The 14,896-nt window shown below is 37.3% G+C and overlaps 1 protein-coding gene across 4 annotated transcripts in view; it reads left to right on the top strand.

Moving 5' to 3' along the window:
• Positions 1 to 14,896, top strand: part of PHKA1 (phosphorylase kinase regulatory subunit alpha 1) — a gene marked incomplete at both ends in the record, with an annotated part of 136,298 nt that overhangs the window by 20,544 nt on the left and 100,858 nt on the right. For all 4 annotated transcript variants that reach the window (XM_079727532.1, XM_079727531.1, XM_079727530.1 and 1 more), the window contains one exon: positions 1,452 to 1,532. In XM_079727532.1, the coding sequence (XP_079583658.1) occupies positions 1,452 to 1,532 (81 nt within the window). The remainder of the gene's footprint in view (positions 1 to 1,451; positions 1,533 to 14,896) is intronic.

Here is a 14,896-nt window from a genome sequence, read left to right as displayed (position 1 = left end):
GAGGTATGCTTGTAATTAGTATAGTAATACAATAGTATAATAGAAAAATAGTAACAGTAGAATGGAGAAACTCTGCAGACACCACCTTAACCAAGTCATTAAGGTTAACATCACCAGTAATGACATCAACATCCTATACCTCTGATACGATGTGCTAAGAAGGAGCATAATGTTTGTAGTATTCTAGTGTTCTTGCCAAAAATGCATAACCTCAATCTAATCAAGAGAAGACATCAAGCAAACCCAAACTGAGGGAAATCTATAAAATATATGACCACTAATCTTCAGGAAGTGTCAAGGTCATGAAAGAAAAGGCTTGAGAAACTGTAACTGATTGGAAGAGACTTAAAGAAGCATGACAAATGCAGCATGGTATTCTGGATTTGATCCTGGAATACATAGAAAGGCTATTAGTGGTGGGACTTCCATGGCAGTCAAGTGGTTAAGACCTCACCTTCCAATGCTGGGGGTGCGGGTTTGATCCCTGGTCGGGGAGCTAAGATCCCACATGCCTTGCAGCCAAAAAACCAAAACATAAAACAGAAGCAATATTGTAACAAATTCAATAAAGACTTTAAAAATGGTCCACATCAAAAAAAATCTTTAAAAAAAGGCTATTAGTGGGGAAAAAACGGTGAAATCCTAGTAAAGTCCATAATTTGGTTACTAGTATTTTACTAATGTAAATTTCTTCACTTTGACAATTGTACTGTGGTTATGTCAGGTATTAACAGTAGGGGAAGCTGAGTGAAAGGTGTATGGGAACTCACTACTATTTTTGCAACTTCTCTGTAAATCTAAAGTTATTTGGAAATGAAAAGTTTTTAAAAAGTAATTTTAAATGTTATCTCTGTATTATCAAGGGGCCGTATAGAACTATGGTTAAGAATGTAGGCTTTGGAGCACTTGGACTCTAATCCTAGCTCTGTTATTCATTAGCTATGTGACCTTGGGTGAGTCACTTGACCTCTCTTTGCACCTCAGTTTCATCATCTATAAAATGTAAAGATTAAGGAAGATACTATAACAGTGTAAAGTGCATACGTAAGTGCATGGTACATTGTCGGTGCCAATAGAGAGTAAAATTAGACTGGATGTTTAAGATAAAATATTTGGATGATGTTTAGGCTCTGTCTCCTAGACCCCCTAGGTGTCTGCTTTGATGAAAAATTTTGAGAAGCACCTCTTTAGATGAACTAAGTTACAGTTCTTAGTCCTGATCAACTGTCAAGATATCTTCTAACTTCTTGGAGGCCCCAACAGAATTTAAAGCTACTGGGAAAATAGCTACAGGGGGAACCCAACTCATTGGCCTCTCCTTAATAAGCATTGTGGGCAAACATATGTATGGCGAGTTAGCTAATACTTGTGCCTTTTATTCAAGGTTTGTATATCTAGTAAGTGTTTAGTAGTGATGATTTGATAATGGTGTGTTGGTTATTTTATGCCAGGACTTCGGGATATGGGAACGTGGAGATAAGACCAATCAAGGAATCTCAGAATTGAATGCCAGTTCAGTTGGAATGGCAAAGGTAATTTTCCTCGCTTTGTTTTTTGTTTTTCCAGAAAGTTATCTTTAATGTATTCGACAAAACCATCACAGGCTCCTGTAGGAATCCAAAGTGTAAGAATCCAAGGTAAATGTACAGAGGTGCATCAACTATTTCAGTCTAAAATCAAGCATCTGTATATAAGTGTATATAAGCAATCACTTTGATTAAACTCTTCCAAGCTTAATTACTCCCTTTTAAAACATTTTAAATTCTATATTGGACAAAACAGATATAAATGTACTTGTGCAAATTAACTTTAAAAAACATAGTATGGCTTTAAAGTCACAGTTACTTCTGCAGCATCATACTATATGAGCACACTTGAGTCGTCATTCTGCATTAGCCATTATTCCTAGTTCAAGTGAACACACTGTCACATCTATAGACCATATATGTCTAATTACTCTGCACCCAAAAGGAATAAAGGATTAAGATGCTATTGAAACAAATTAATTTCTAGGGACTTTGATAAAGACAATAAACATTAATGGAATTTGGGAAATAAGATTTGCAGGGCTTATCTCTCTCTGTGTGTGTGTTAGACATTTCTTAGAGAAACCTCATCTGACTTAGGAGTAACAGGAAATAGGCACAACTCACTCCATTCTTCCTATCTCACGTTAAAAAATAAAATTCATGCAATTTTCAAAAATTAATTTCTTATAAACCCAGTCAACAATTTCTTTAAAAAAGTAAACTGCTTTGAGAGATGACAATAAAATTAAGGAGTTTAAATATTGCCATAATTAAGAAAAACAAAGTCATCATTTATACAAGCTTAAGAATTCAAGTTGCTTGTGCAACAAAATTAAAATTGATCACATACCAATCATTCTGAGCTACAAACTAACACGTAGATTACCTTGCAAGTCATATCACCAATTGCTAATCTTATTTACATTAATGACAAGTAGTATAACATTTACCAATTACAAGTCTACAGGTTTATTTGTTGGTAGTAGTTGAGCTTTTCCAATAGGATTTTTTGGAGAATCTTTATACCAGACCCTCTCTTTTTCTGATGGTCTTCTAAGGACCCTGTTATTTATGCCACGAGAACTACATCTTTCTCACAAATGAAGAGGCACCCAAACTCTGGAAATGCTTCTCTTGGGTCCACCAGAGTTTGTAAGCAGGAAGTGATATCTAATGGCCAAGTTAAGGTTCCCTTGGATGATCTGACAAATCATGATATAGTAAAATCTGTTGTAAATAATGATATGGGCTTTTCCCTTGCTTTGTTTTTACCAAGTGTGGGATAAGGAAGTCTGGTACACCTTTGCCATAGATAAAGCCTTAACATGAATGTGGACCATCATCAAATTAATTGGTCTTTTAAACCATAGGCAGTATTCAGAGTCTCCAATATAACTATGGGCATGTAGGTGAAGACTTCTTTCATAAGCTCCAGATCTGTATGTACAACTGCTTTTGTAGCATATCTCTATTTACATATCACATAAAGACCTTAGAAAACATATCTTAAACTAAACTCATCATCTCTATCACTACAAAAGCAAACAAAAGGAGGCTTTTTTTTCCTTCCATACACCAGTTGACAAAGCTTGATATCAGGGAACCATCTCTCAATCCTCCACCCCCCTCACTCTCCTGCATCCCCTATATTGTTATCTTCATCATCATTATTGTGTTCCACTTGGCTTCATCTCTTCCTTCCCACTGCTACTGCCTTAATTTCAGCTTTTATCTATGGAAACAGCAAGAAGGCATAAAATAGGATAGTAGGAATAGGATCAAACATATCCATTATAATGATAAATACACATGGCTTGATTTGTTTCCCCTACCTAAAGGCAAAGACACAGATTGATTTAAAAAACGAAGAAAGGAAATCCAGTCTATACCTATACCACCTCTAAGAGCTCTAAGATGACAAATTGCTACAGAAAGATTAAAAACAGAAGGATGGACAAAGTGTGGCCAAAAAAGCAAAAAAGAGTACGGGTGACTATGTAAATTCAAATGAAGTAGAATTCAAAGCAAAAAGTATTACATGGAACAAGGAGGACAAAGAGGGTCCAGATAGAAGGTACAGCCTACAATGAGAAAGTCTGGCCTGGAATGTAGTTTCAATTAATACAGAGCAAAATGTATTAGAAATACAAGGCAAAATAGAAACAGTTATAAAGGGACAATTTAACAAAGCCACTGCTAGGCTATGACAGATAAAATAAACCAAAAATAAGTTCATAGAAAATTTAAACTATATAATTAATGTGGTTGAATTAATTTATATAGAACTTTGTCCCTACAAAATATTTATTCCCTAGGTAACCTTTTTCTTTTTTATGTATTTTTAATTACCAAAGTGATACAGATATTGAGCTTATTTTTAAAAACTAAACCCTACTCTATTTACCTCTATGTAACCTGATTTTTTAAATTCAACAATCTCACATTTTACCGAACAACATAACCAAACATCCTCTTTCATACAGATAATCTAATTCATTCTTTTCAATATTTAATAATTACTTTGTTGATGATAATACTTTAGTGCGGATCCTTGTACATATATCCTGGTGAACTTGCACAAATAGTTTTGTAGGATAGATTCCTAAAAGTGAAACCATTGGGTTAAGGGATATACACTTTATTTATTTTTTAATGTATTTATTTATTTTTGGCTGCATTAGGTCTTTGTTGCTGTGCATGGCCTTCCTCTAGTTGTGGCAAGCGGGGGCTACTCTTCGTTGTGGTGTGCGGGCTGCTCCTTGCGGCGGCTTCTCTTGCTGCGGAGCACCGGCTCCAGGCGCGCAGGCTTTAGTAGTTGTGACGTGTGGGCTCAGTAGTTGTGGCACATGGGCTCGAGAGCACAGGCTCAGTAGTTGTGGAGCACGGGCTCCGTTGCTCTGCGGCATGTGGGATCCTCCCGGACCAGGGATCGAACCCGAGTCCCCTGCATTGGTAGACAGACTCCTATCCACTGCGCCACCAGCGAAGTCCCTGCTTTCTCTTTCTATTTACACACACACATTATTGTTTTTGAATCAGTTGAGAGTAAATTACAGACATGATGCCTTATGTCTCCTAAATACTTCAGAGTGAATTTCCTCAAAGACTGTCCCATAACCATGGTACGATCATCAAAATCAGGAAATGAACACTGGCATTATACTACAACTTAATCCAAAGACCCCATTCAAATTTCTTTAATTGTCCCAATAATATCTTTTATAGCAAAACACAAAAACAAAAACAAACAAAAAAACCCCTTATGATCCAGGATCTAATCCAGGATAACATGTTACATTTAGTTGTAATGTCTCTTTGGGCTTCTTTAACCTGATAATACTTTAGACTTCACTCGCCTTTTTTTTTTTTTTTTTTTTTTTTTTTTTTTTGGTGGTACGTGGGCCTCTCATTGTTGTGGCCTCTCCCGTTGCGGAGCACAGACTCCGGACGCGCAGGCCCAGCAGCCATGGCTCACGGGCCCAGCCGCTCCGCGGCATGTGGGATCTTCCCGGACCGGGGCACGAACCCGTGTCCCCTGCATCGGCAGGCGGACTCTCAACCACTGCGCCACCAGGGAAGCCCTTCACTCGCCTTTTATGACCTTGGCATTTTTAAAGATTGTTTTATAAAATGTCCTTCAATTTGATTTTGTGTGATATTTCCTCATGATTTGTTTCAAGCTATGCATTTTTGGGAAGAATACCACAGAGGTAAGATGTGTCCTCAGTACATAATCAGGAAGTACAAGATGGGGATTTGTCCCATTACTCTTCATGTTAAGTTTGATGGCTTCATTAAGGTGGTATCTGCCATATTTCTCTGCTGTAAATTTGCTATTTTTCCCCCTCATAGTTGATAAGTATTTTGTGCCTGGATGATATCTGCTTAACCCATTAGGTCTCAGTTTAGACATTTCTCCAGGGAAGCTTTCCAGAACTACCTGCTATCCCAAAGACTAAGTCAGTTCTGCCTCACAATTGAGGAACTACAAATAACTAATAAATACTTGAAAGAATATTCAACCTTATTAGCAAATTAATGCAACAGAATCACCATTTTTCTATCAAATTAGGGAAAATTTCTAAAATAATACCTGGTTTGCATTAAAGAAGGTTGTATCATACACTGCTGATGATAGTTATATTGGTACAACTTGCATGAAAGGGAATTTAGCATTATGTCCTAAAAATTGTTTATATCCTGTACTTCAGGGAATTAATGCTTAGAAAATAACTCATTATACTCTGTTTTTATGAGTTTGACTTTTTTAGGTTCCACATATAAGTTATATAATACAATATTTGTCTTCCTCTACCTGCTTATCTCACTTAGCATAATGCCCCCAAGGTACATCCATATTGTCGCAAATGGTAGGTTTTCCTTCTTTCTTTTTTTTTCTTTTTGAATTTTATTTACTTTTTTATATAGCAGGTTCTTATTAGTTATCCATTTTATACATATTAGTGTATATATGTCTATCCCAATCTCCCAATTCATCACACCACCACCACCCCCCACCACCACTTTCCCACCTTGGTGTTCATACTTTTCTTCTCTACATCTGTGTCTCTATTTCTGCCCTGCAAACCGGTTCATCTGTACCATTTTTCTAGGTTCCACATATATGCGTTAATAAACAAAAAAAAATTGTTTTTCTCTTTCTGATTTACTGCACTCTGAGTGACAGTCTCTAGACCCATCCACATATCTACAAATGACCCAATTTCATTCCTTTTTATGGCTGAGTAATATTCCATTGTATATATGTACCACAACTTCTTTATCCATTCATCTGTCGATGGGCATTTAGGTTGCTTCCATGACCTAACTATTGTAAATAGTGCTGCAATGAACATTGGGGTGCATATGTCTTTTTGAATTATGGTTTCTCTGGGTATGTGCCCAGTAGTGGGATTGCTGGATCATATGGTAATTCTATTTTTAGTTTTTTAAGGAACCTCCATACTGTTCTCCATAGTGGCTGTATCAATTTACATTCCCACCAACAGTGCAAGAAGGTTCCCGTTTCACCACACCCTCTCCAGCATTTGTTGTTTGCAGATTTTCTGATGATGCCCATTCTAACTGGTGTGAGGTGATACCTCATTGTATTTTTGATTTGCATTTCTCTAATAATTAGTGATGTTGAGCAGCTTTTCATGTGCTTCTTGGCCATCTGTATATCTTCTTTGGAGAAATGTCTATTTAGGTCTTCTGCCCATTTTTGGATTGGGTTGTTTGTTTCTGTAATATTGAGCTGCATGAGCTGTTTATATATTTTGGAGATTAATCCTTTGTTCGTTGATTCATTTGCAAATATTTTCTCCCATTTTGAGGGTTGTCTTTTAGTCTTGTTTGTAGTTTCCTTTGCTTTGCAAAAGCTTTCAAGTTTCATTAGGTCCCATTTGTTTATTTTTGTTTTTATTTCCATTACTGTAGGAGGTGGATCAAAAAAGATCTTGCTGTGATTTATGTCAAAGAGTGTTCTTCCTACTCTTTCCTCTAAGAGTTTATAGTGTCTGCTCTTACATTTAAGTCTAAGACATTTCCTTTTTTTTCACACACACACACACACACACACACACACTGTATTTTATTTTTACAAGAGATAAATACACTGACACCAAGCATTTTAAATGGATGACCACAACAAAATCAACAATGATTGCAATTACCAAACACGAAACACACTCATGCTATGTCATAATATTGACATTCAGTTCAGTAATCCTCCACTGTAACAGCTCCTTTACTTTTCAGTGAAAATTGATTTGTATATTTTTTGCCTCTGAGTCCTTGTGGGATTTTTTTTTATTCAAACAGAAAGTCACAAAAATTATAATCATCCTCATCAGTTCACTCAGTCCCATGTAATTAATTTTTTTTATCTTGATCTTTTGTTAGCACGTTTATGAATTCATCAGTTTTCCATTAGTGTTCTGAAAATGTTTTTTCATTCAGTTCAGCAGTATAGTCAGTTACCAGAAACCTGTACTTGTCTGAGTCTTTTCCATGAATTCCTTGAAGATGAAACTCTTTTATAGGAACATTTTTGCAAAAGCATCAGAGTACACCCAGAACTCTCTGTAAATGACAAAAGACTTAAAAATGACCACGGTTAAAGATTTGATGAAAGTTCATAATAATGCAATTGCCAAGGAAATTTAGTTATTTCTGAGATATATACTTTAAAGTAATAACTAGAATTATGATTTATAACATTATACCAGAACATATAAGATTTTTAGAAATTTCATATGTCTGAAAAATTTATATTAACATATTTCCATACAAATAACCCAAAGAAAGTTTAGTATTAGTTGTTTTTTCTGTTTGGTTGTTTGTTTTTCTTATACTGCAGGTTCTCATTAGTCATCAATTTTATACACATCAGTGTGTACATGTCAATCCCAATCGCCCAATTCAGCACACCACCATCCCCACCCCACCGCAGTTTTCCCCCCTTGGTGTCCATACGTTTGTTCTCTACATCTGTGTCTCAACTTCTGCCCTAAAAACCAGTTCATCTGTACCATTTTTCTAGGTTCCACATACATGCGTTAATATACGATATTGTCTTTCTCTTTCTGACTTATTTCACTCTGTATGACAGTCTCTAGATCCATCCACATCTGAACAAATGACTCAATTTCATTCCTATTTATGGCTGAGTAATATTCTATTGTATATATGTACCACAACTTCTTTATGCATTCGTCTGTCGATGGGCATTTAGGTTGCTTCCATGACCTGGCTATTGTAAATAGTGCTGCAGTGAACATTGGGGTGCATGTGTCTTTTTTTTTTTTTTTAGTTTCTGCTTTATATCAAAGTGAATCAGTCATACATATACATCTGTTCCCACATTCCTTCCCTTCTGCGTCTCCCTCCCTCCCACCCTCGCCATCCCACCCCTCCAGGCGGTCACAAAGCACCGAGCCGATCTCCCTGTGCTATGCGGCTGCTTCCCACTAGCTATCTACCTTATGTTTGGTAGTGTATATATGTCCATGCCTCTCTTTCGCTTTGTCACAGCTTACCCTTCCCCCTCCCCATATCCTCAAGTCCATTCTCAAGTAGGTCTGTGTCTTTATTCCCGTTTTACCCCTAGGTTCTTCATGACATTTTTTTTCTTAAATTCCATATATATGTGTTAGCATACGGTATTTGTCTTTCTCTTTCTGACTTAGTTCACTCTGTATGACAGACTCTAGGTCTATCCACCTCATTACAAATAGCTCAGTTTCGTTTCTTTTTATGGCTGAGTAATATTCCATTGTATATATGTGCCGCATCTTCTTTATCCATTCATCCGATGATGGACACTTAGGTTGTTTCCATCTCCAGGCTATTGTGAATAGAGCTGCTATGAACATTTCGGTACATGTCTCTTTTTGAATTAGCATGTGTCTTTTTGAATTATGGTTTTCTCTGGGTATATGCCCAGTAGTGGGATTGCTGGATCATATGGTAATTCTATTTTTAATTTTTTAAGGAACCTCCATACTGTTCTCCATAGTGGCTGTATCAATTCACATTCCCACCAACAGTGCAAGAGTGTTCCCTTTTCTCCACACCCTCTCCAGCATTTGTTGTTTGTAGATTTTCTGATGATGCCCATTCTAACTGTTGTGAGATGATACCTCATTGTATTTTTGATTTGCATTCCTCTAATAATCAGTGATGTTGAGCAGCTTTTCATGTGCTTCTTGGCCATTTGTATGTCTTCTTTGGAGAATGTCTATTTAGGTCTTCTGCCCATTTTTGGATTGGGTTGTTTGTTTCTGTAATATTGAGCTGCATGAGCTGTTCATATATTTTGGAGATTAATCCTTTGTCCGTTGTTTCATTTGCAAATATTTTCTCCCATTCTGAGGGTTGTCTTTTCGTCTTGTTTATGGTTTCCTTTGCTGTGCAAAAGGTTTGAAGTTTCATTAGGTCCCATTTGTTTATTTTTCTTTTTATTTCTATTACTCTAGGAGGTGGATCAAAAAAGATCTTGCTGTGATTTAGGTCAAAGTGTGTCCTTCCTATGTTTTCCTCTAATAGTTTTATACTGTCCAGTCTTACATTTAGGTCTCTAATCCATTTTGAATTTATTTTTATATGGTGTTAGGGAGTGTTCTAATTCCATTCTTTTACACGTAGCTGTCCAGTTTTCGAAGCACCACTTATTGAAGAGACTGTCTTTTCTCCATTGTATATTATTGCCTCCTTTGTCATAGGTTAGGTGACCATAGGTGGCTGGGTTTATCTCTGGGCTTTCTGTCCTGCTCCATTGATGTATATTTCTGTTTTTGTGCCAGTACCATACTGTCTCGATTACTGCAGCTTTGTAATATTGTCAGAAATCACGGAGGCTGATTCCTCCAGCTCCGTTTTTTTTCCCTCAAGACTGCTTTGGCTATTCGGGGTCTTTGGGTCTCCATACAAATTTTAAGATTTTTTGTTCTAGTTCTGTAAAAAATGCCATTGGTAATTTGATAGGGATTGCATTGAATCTGTAGATTGCTTTGGGTAATATAGTCATTTTCACAATATTGATTCTTTCAATCGAAAAACATGGTGTATCTCTCCATCTATTTGTATCATCTTTAATTTCTTTCATCAGTGTCTTATAGTTTTCTGCATACAGATCTTTTGTCTCCCTAGGTAGGTTTATTCCTAGGTGTTTTATCCTTTTTGTTGCAGTGGTAAATGGGAGTGTTTCCTTAATTTCTCTTTCAGATTTTTCATCATTAGTGTATAGGAATGCCAGAGATTTCTGTGCATTAATTTTGTATCCTGCAACTTTACCAAATTCATTGATCATCTCTAGTAGTTTTCTGGTGGCATCTTTAGGTTTCTCTATGTATAGTACCATGTCATCTGCAAACAGTGACAATTTTACTTCTTCTTTTCCAATTTGTATTCCTTTTATTTCTTTTTCTTCTCTGATTGCCGTGGCTAGGACTTCCAAAACTATGTTGAATAAGAGTGGTGAGAGTGGTCATCCTTGTCTTGTTCCTGATCCTAGAGGAAATGCTTTCACTTTTTCACCATTGAGAATGATGTTTGCTGTGGGTTTGTTGTATATGGCCTTTATTAAGTTGAGGCAGGTTCCCTTTATGCCCACTTTCTGGAGAGTTTTTATCATGAACTGGTGTTGAATTTTGTCAAAAGCTTTGTCTGCATCTGTTGAGATGATCATATGGTTTTTATTCTTCAATTTGTTAATATGGTGTATCACATTGATTGGTTTCGTATACTGAAGAATCCTTGCATCCCTGGGATAAACCCGACTTGATCATGGTGTATGATCCTTTTAATGTGTTGTTTGATTCTGTTTGCTATTATTTTGTTGAGGATTTTTGCATGTATATTCATCAATGATATTGGTCTGTAATTTTCTTTTTCTGTAGTATTTTTGTCTGGTTTTGGTATCAGGGTGATGGTGGCCTCATAGAATGAGTTTGGGAGTGTTCCTTCCTCTGCAGTTTTTTGGAAGAGTTTGAGAAAGATGGGTGTTAGCTCTTCTCTAAATGTTTGATAGAATTCACCTGTGAAGCCTTCTGGTCCTGGACTTTTGTTTGTTGGAAGATTTTTAATTACAGTTTCAATTTCATTACTTGTGACTGGTCTGTTCATATTTTCTGTTTCTTCCTGGTTCAGTCTTGGAAGGTTATACCTTTGTGAGAATTTGTCCATTTCTTCCATGTTGTCCATTTTATTGGCATAGAGTTGCTTGTAATAGTCTCTTAGGATGCTTTGTATTTCTGCGTTGTCTGTTGTAACTTCTTTTTCATTTCTACTTTTATGGATTTGAGTCCTCTCCCTCTTTTTCTTGATGAGTCTGGCTAATGGTTTATCAATTTCATTTATCGTCTCAAAGAACCAGCTTTTAGTTTTATTGGTCTTTGCTCTTGTTTTCATTTTTTCTGTTTCATTTATTTCTGCTCTGATCTTAATGATTTCTTTCCTTCTACTAACTTTGAACTTTGTTTGTTCTTCTTTCTCTAGTTCCTTTAGGTGTAAGGTTAGATTTTTTATTTGAGTTGTTTGTTGTTTCTTGTGATAGGCTTGTATAGCTATATCTTCCCTCTTAGAACTGCTTTTGGTACACCCCAGAGATTTTGGATCATCGTGTTTTCATTGTAATTTGTCTCTAGTTATTTTTTTATTTCCTCTTTGAGTTCTTTGGTGATCTCTTGTTTATTTAGTAATGTATTGTTTAGCTTCCATGTGTTTGTGTTTTTTACGTTTTTCCCCCTCTAGTTGATTTCTAATCTCATAGTGTTGTGTTCAGAAAAGATGCTTGATATGATTTCAATTTTCTTTAATTTACTGAGGCTTGATTTGTGACCCAAGGTGTGATCTGTCCTGGAGAATGTTCCATGTGCACTTGAGAGGAAAGTGTAATCTGCAGTTTTTGGATGGAATATCCTATAAATATCAATTAAGTCTATCTGGTCTATTGTGTCATTTAAAGCTTGTGTTTCCTTATTAATTTTCTGTTTGGATGATCTGTCCATTGGTGTAAGTGAGGTGTTAAAGTACCCCACTATTATTTGTTACTATTGATTTCCTCTTTTATAGCTGTTAGCAGTTGCCTTATGTATTGAAGTTCTCCTATGTTGGGTGCATATATGTTCATAATTGTTATATCTTCTTCTTGGATTGATCCCTTGATCATTATGTAGTGTCCTTTCTTGTCTCTTGTAACATTCTTTATTTTAAAGTCTATTTTATCTGATATGAGTATTGCTACTCCGTCTTCCTTTTGATTTTCATTTGTATGGAATATATTTTTCCATCCCCTTACTTTCAATCTGTATGTGTTCCTAGGTCTGAAGTGGGTCTCTTGTAGACAACATATATATGGGTCTTGTCTTTGTATCTGTTCAGCGAGCCTGTGTCTTTTTGTTGGAGCATTTAATCCATTCACATTTAAGGTAATTATCGATATGTATGTTCCTATTACCATTTTCTTAATTGTTATGGGTTTTTTTCTGTAGGTCCTTTTTTTCTCTTGTGTTTCCCACTTGGAGAAGTTACTTTAGAATTTGTTATATTGCTGGTTTGGTGGTGCTGAATTCTCTTAGCTTTTGCTTGTTTGTAAAGCTTTTGATTTCTCCTTTGAAACTGAATGTGATCCTTGCCAGGTAGAGGTAATCTTGGTTGTAGGTTCTTCCCTTTCATCACTTTAAGTATGTCATGCCACTCCTTTCTGGCTTGTAATGTTTCTGCTGAGAAATCAGCTGTTAACCTTATGGGAGTTCCCTTGTATGTTATTTGTAGTTTTTCTCTTGTTGCTTTCAGTAGTTTTTCTTTGTTTTTAATTTTTGTCAGTTTGTTTACTATGTGTCATGGTGTGTTTCTCCTTGGGTTTATCCTGCCTGGGACTCTCCCTGCTTCCTGGACTTGGGTGGCTATTTGCCTTCCCATGTTAGGGAAGTTTTCAACTATACTCTCTTCATATATTTTCTCGGGTCCTTTCTCTCTCTCTTTTCCTTCTGGGACCCCTGTACTGTGAATGTTGTTGTGTTTAATGTTGTCCCCAAGGTCTCTTAGGCTGTCTTCATTTCTTTTCATTCTTTTTTCTTTATTTTGTTCTGCAGCAGTGAATTCCACCATTCTGTCTTCCAGGTCACTTATCTGTTTTTCTGCCTCAGTTATTCTGCTATTGATTCCTTTTAGTGTATTTTTCATTTCAGTTACTGTATTGTTTGTCTCTGTTTGTTTGTTCTTTAATTCTTCAAGGTGTTTGTTCTTTATTTCTTCCAGGTCTTTGTTAAACATTTCTTGCATCTTCTCGATCTTTGCCTCCATTCATTTTCTGGGGTCCTGGATCATCTTCACTATCATTATTCTGAATTCATTTTCTGGAAGGTTGCCTATCTCCACTTCATTTAGTTGTTTTTCTGGGGTTTTATCTTGTTCCTTCATCTGTTACAAAATCCGCTGCCTTTTCATTTTGTCTTTCTTTCTGTGAACCTGGTTTTTGTTCCACAGGCTGCAGGATTGTAGTTCTTCTTGCTTCTGCTGTCTGCCCTCTGGTGGATGAGGCTATCTAAGAGGCTTTTGCAAGCTTCCTGATGGGAGAGACTGCTGATGGGTAGAGCTGGTGTTGCTCTGGAGGGCAGAGCTCAGTAAAACTTTAATCTGCTTGTCTGCTGATGGGTGGTGCTAGGTTCCCTCCCTGTTTGTTGTCTGGCCTGAGGCGACGCAACACTGGAGCCTGCCTGGCTCTTTGGTGGGGCTAATGGCAGACTCTGGGGGGGCTCTCGCCAAGGAGTACTTCCCAGAACTTCTGCTGCCAGTGTCCTTGTCCCTGTGGTGAGCCACAGCCCCCGCCCCCCGCCTCTGCAGGAAACCCTCCAACACTAGCAGGTATGTCTGGTTCAGTCTCCTATGGGGTCACTCCTCCTTCCCCTGCTTTCCAGTATGCACACTACTTTGTGTGTGCCCTCCGAGAGTGGAGTCTCTATTTCCCCCAGTCCTGTCAAAGTCCTGCAATCAAATCCTACTAGCCTTCAAAGTCTGATTCTCTAGGAATTCCTCCTGTTGCCAGACCTCCAGGTTGGGAAGCCTGACGTGGGGCTCAGAACCTTCACTCCAGTGGGTGGACTTCTGTGGTATAAGTGTTGTCCAGTTTGTGAGTCACCCACCCCGCAATTATGGGATTTGATTTTATTGTGATTGCGCCCCTCCTACCATCTCACTGTGGCTTCTACTTTGTCTTTGGATGTGGGGTATCTTTTTTGGTGAGTTCCAGTGTCTTCCTGTCGATGATTGTTCAGCAGTAAGTTGTGATTCTGGTGCTCTCGCAAGAGGGAGTGAGCGCACGTCCTTCTACTCTACCATCTTGAACCAATCTCCTCCTTCTTTCTTATGGCTGAACGATATTCCATTATACACACATACACACACACACGCACACATACACATACACACAGATGCAGGTGTGCACACACATACACCACATCTTCTTTATCCATTCACCTGTTGACGGACACTTAGATTGTTTCTGTACATTGTGAATGATGCTGCAGTAAACATAGGAGTGCATATATTTCTTTGATATCCTGTTTTTATTTCCTTTGGATATATACCCAAAAGTGAAATTGCTGGATCATATGGTAGTTCTAATTTAATTTTTTGAGTAACCTAGCTATCGCACTAGCTATCTATTTTACATTTGGTAGTATATATAAGTCCATGCCACTCTCTCATTTCGTCCCAGCTTACCCTTCCCCCTCCCTGTTTCGTCAAGTCCCTTCTCTACGCAGAAGCTTTTTAGTTTGATGTAGTCCCCCTTATTAATTTTTGCTTTTGTGCTTATACCTTTGGTGTCATATCTAAAAAATCGTTTCCAAGACCAATGTGAA

This window comes from Hyperoodon ampullatus, assembly GCF_949752795.1.
Source record: "Hyperoodon ampullatus genome assembly, chromosome: X".
NCBI lineage: Eukaryota > Metazoa > Chordata > Mammalia > Artiodactyla > Ziphiidae > Hyperoodon > Hyperoodon ampullatus.
Note: the sequence above shows the minus strand (reverse complement) of the source record. Positions and strands in the feature narration are given on the sequence as shown.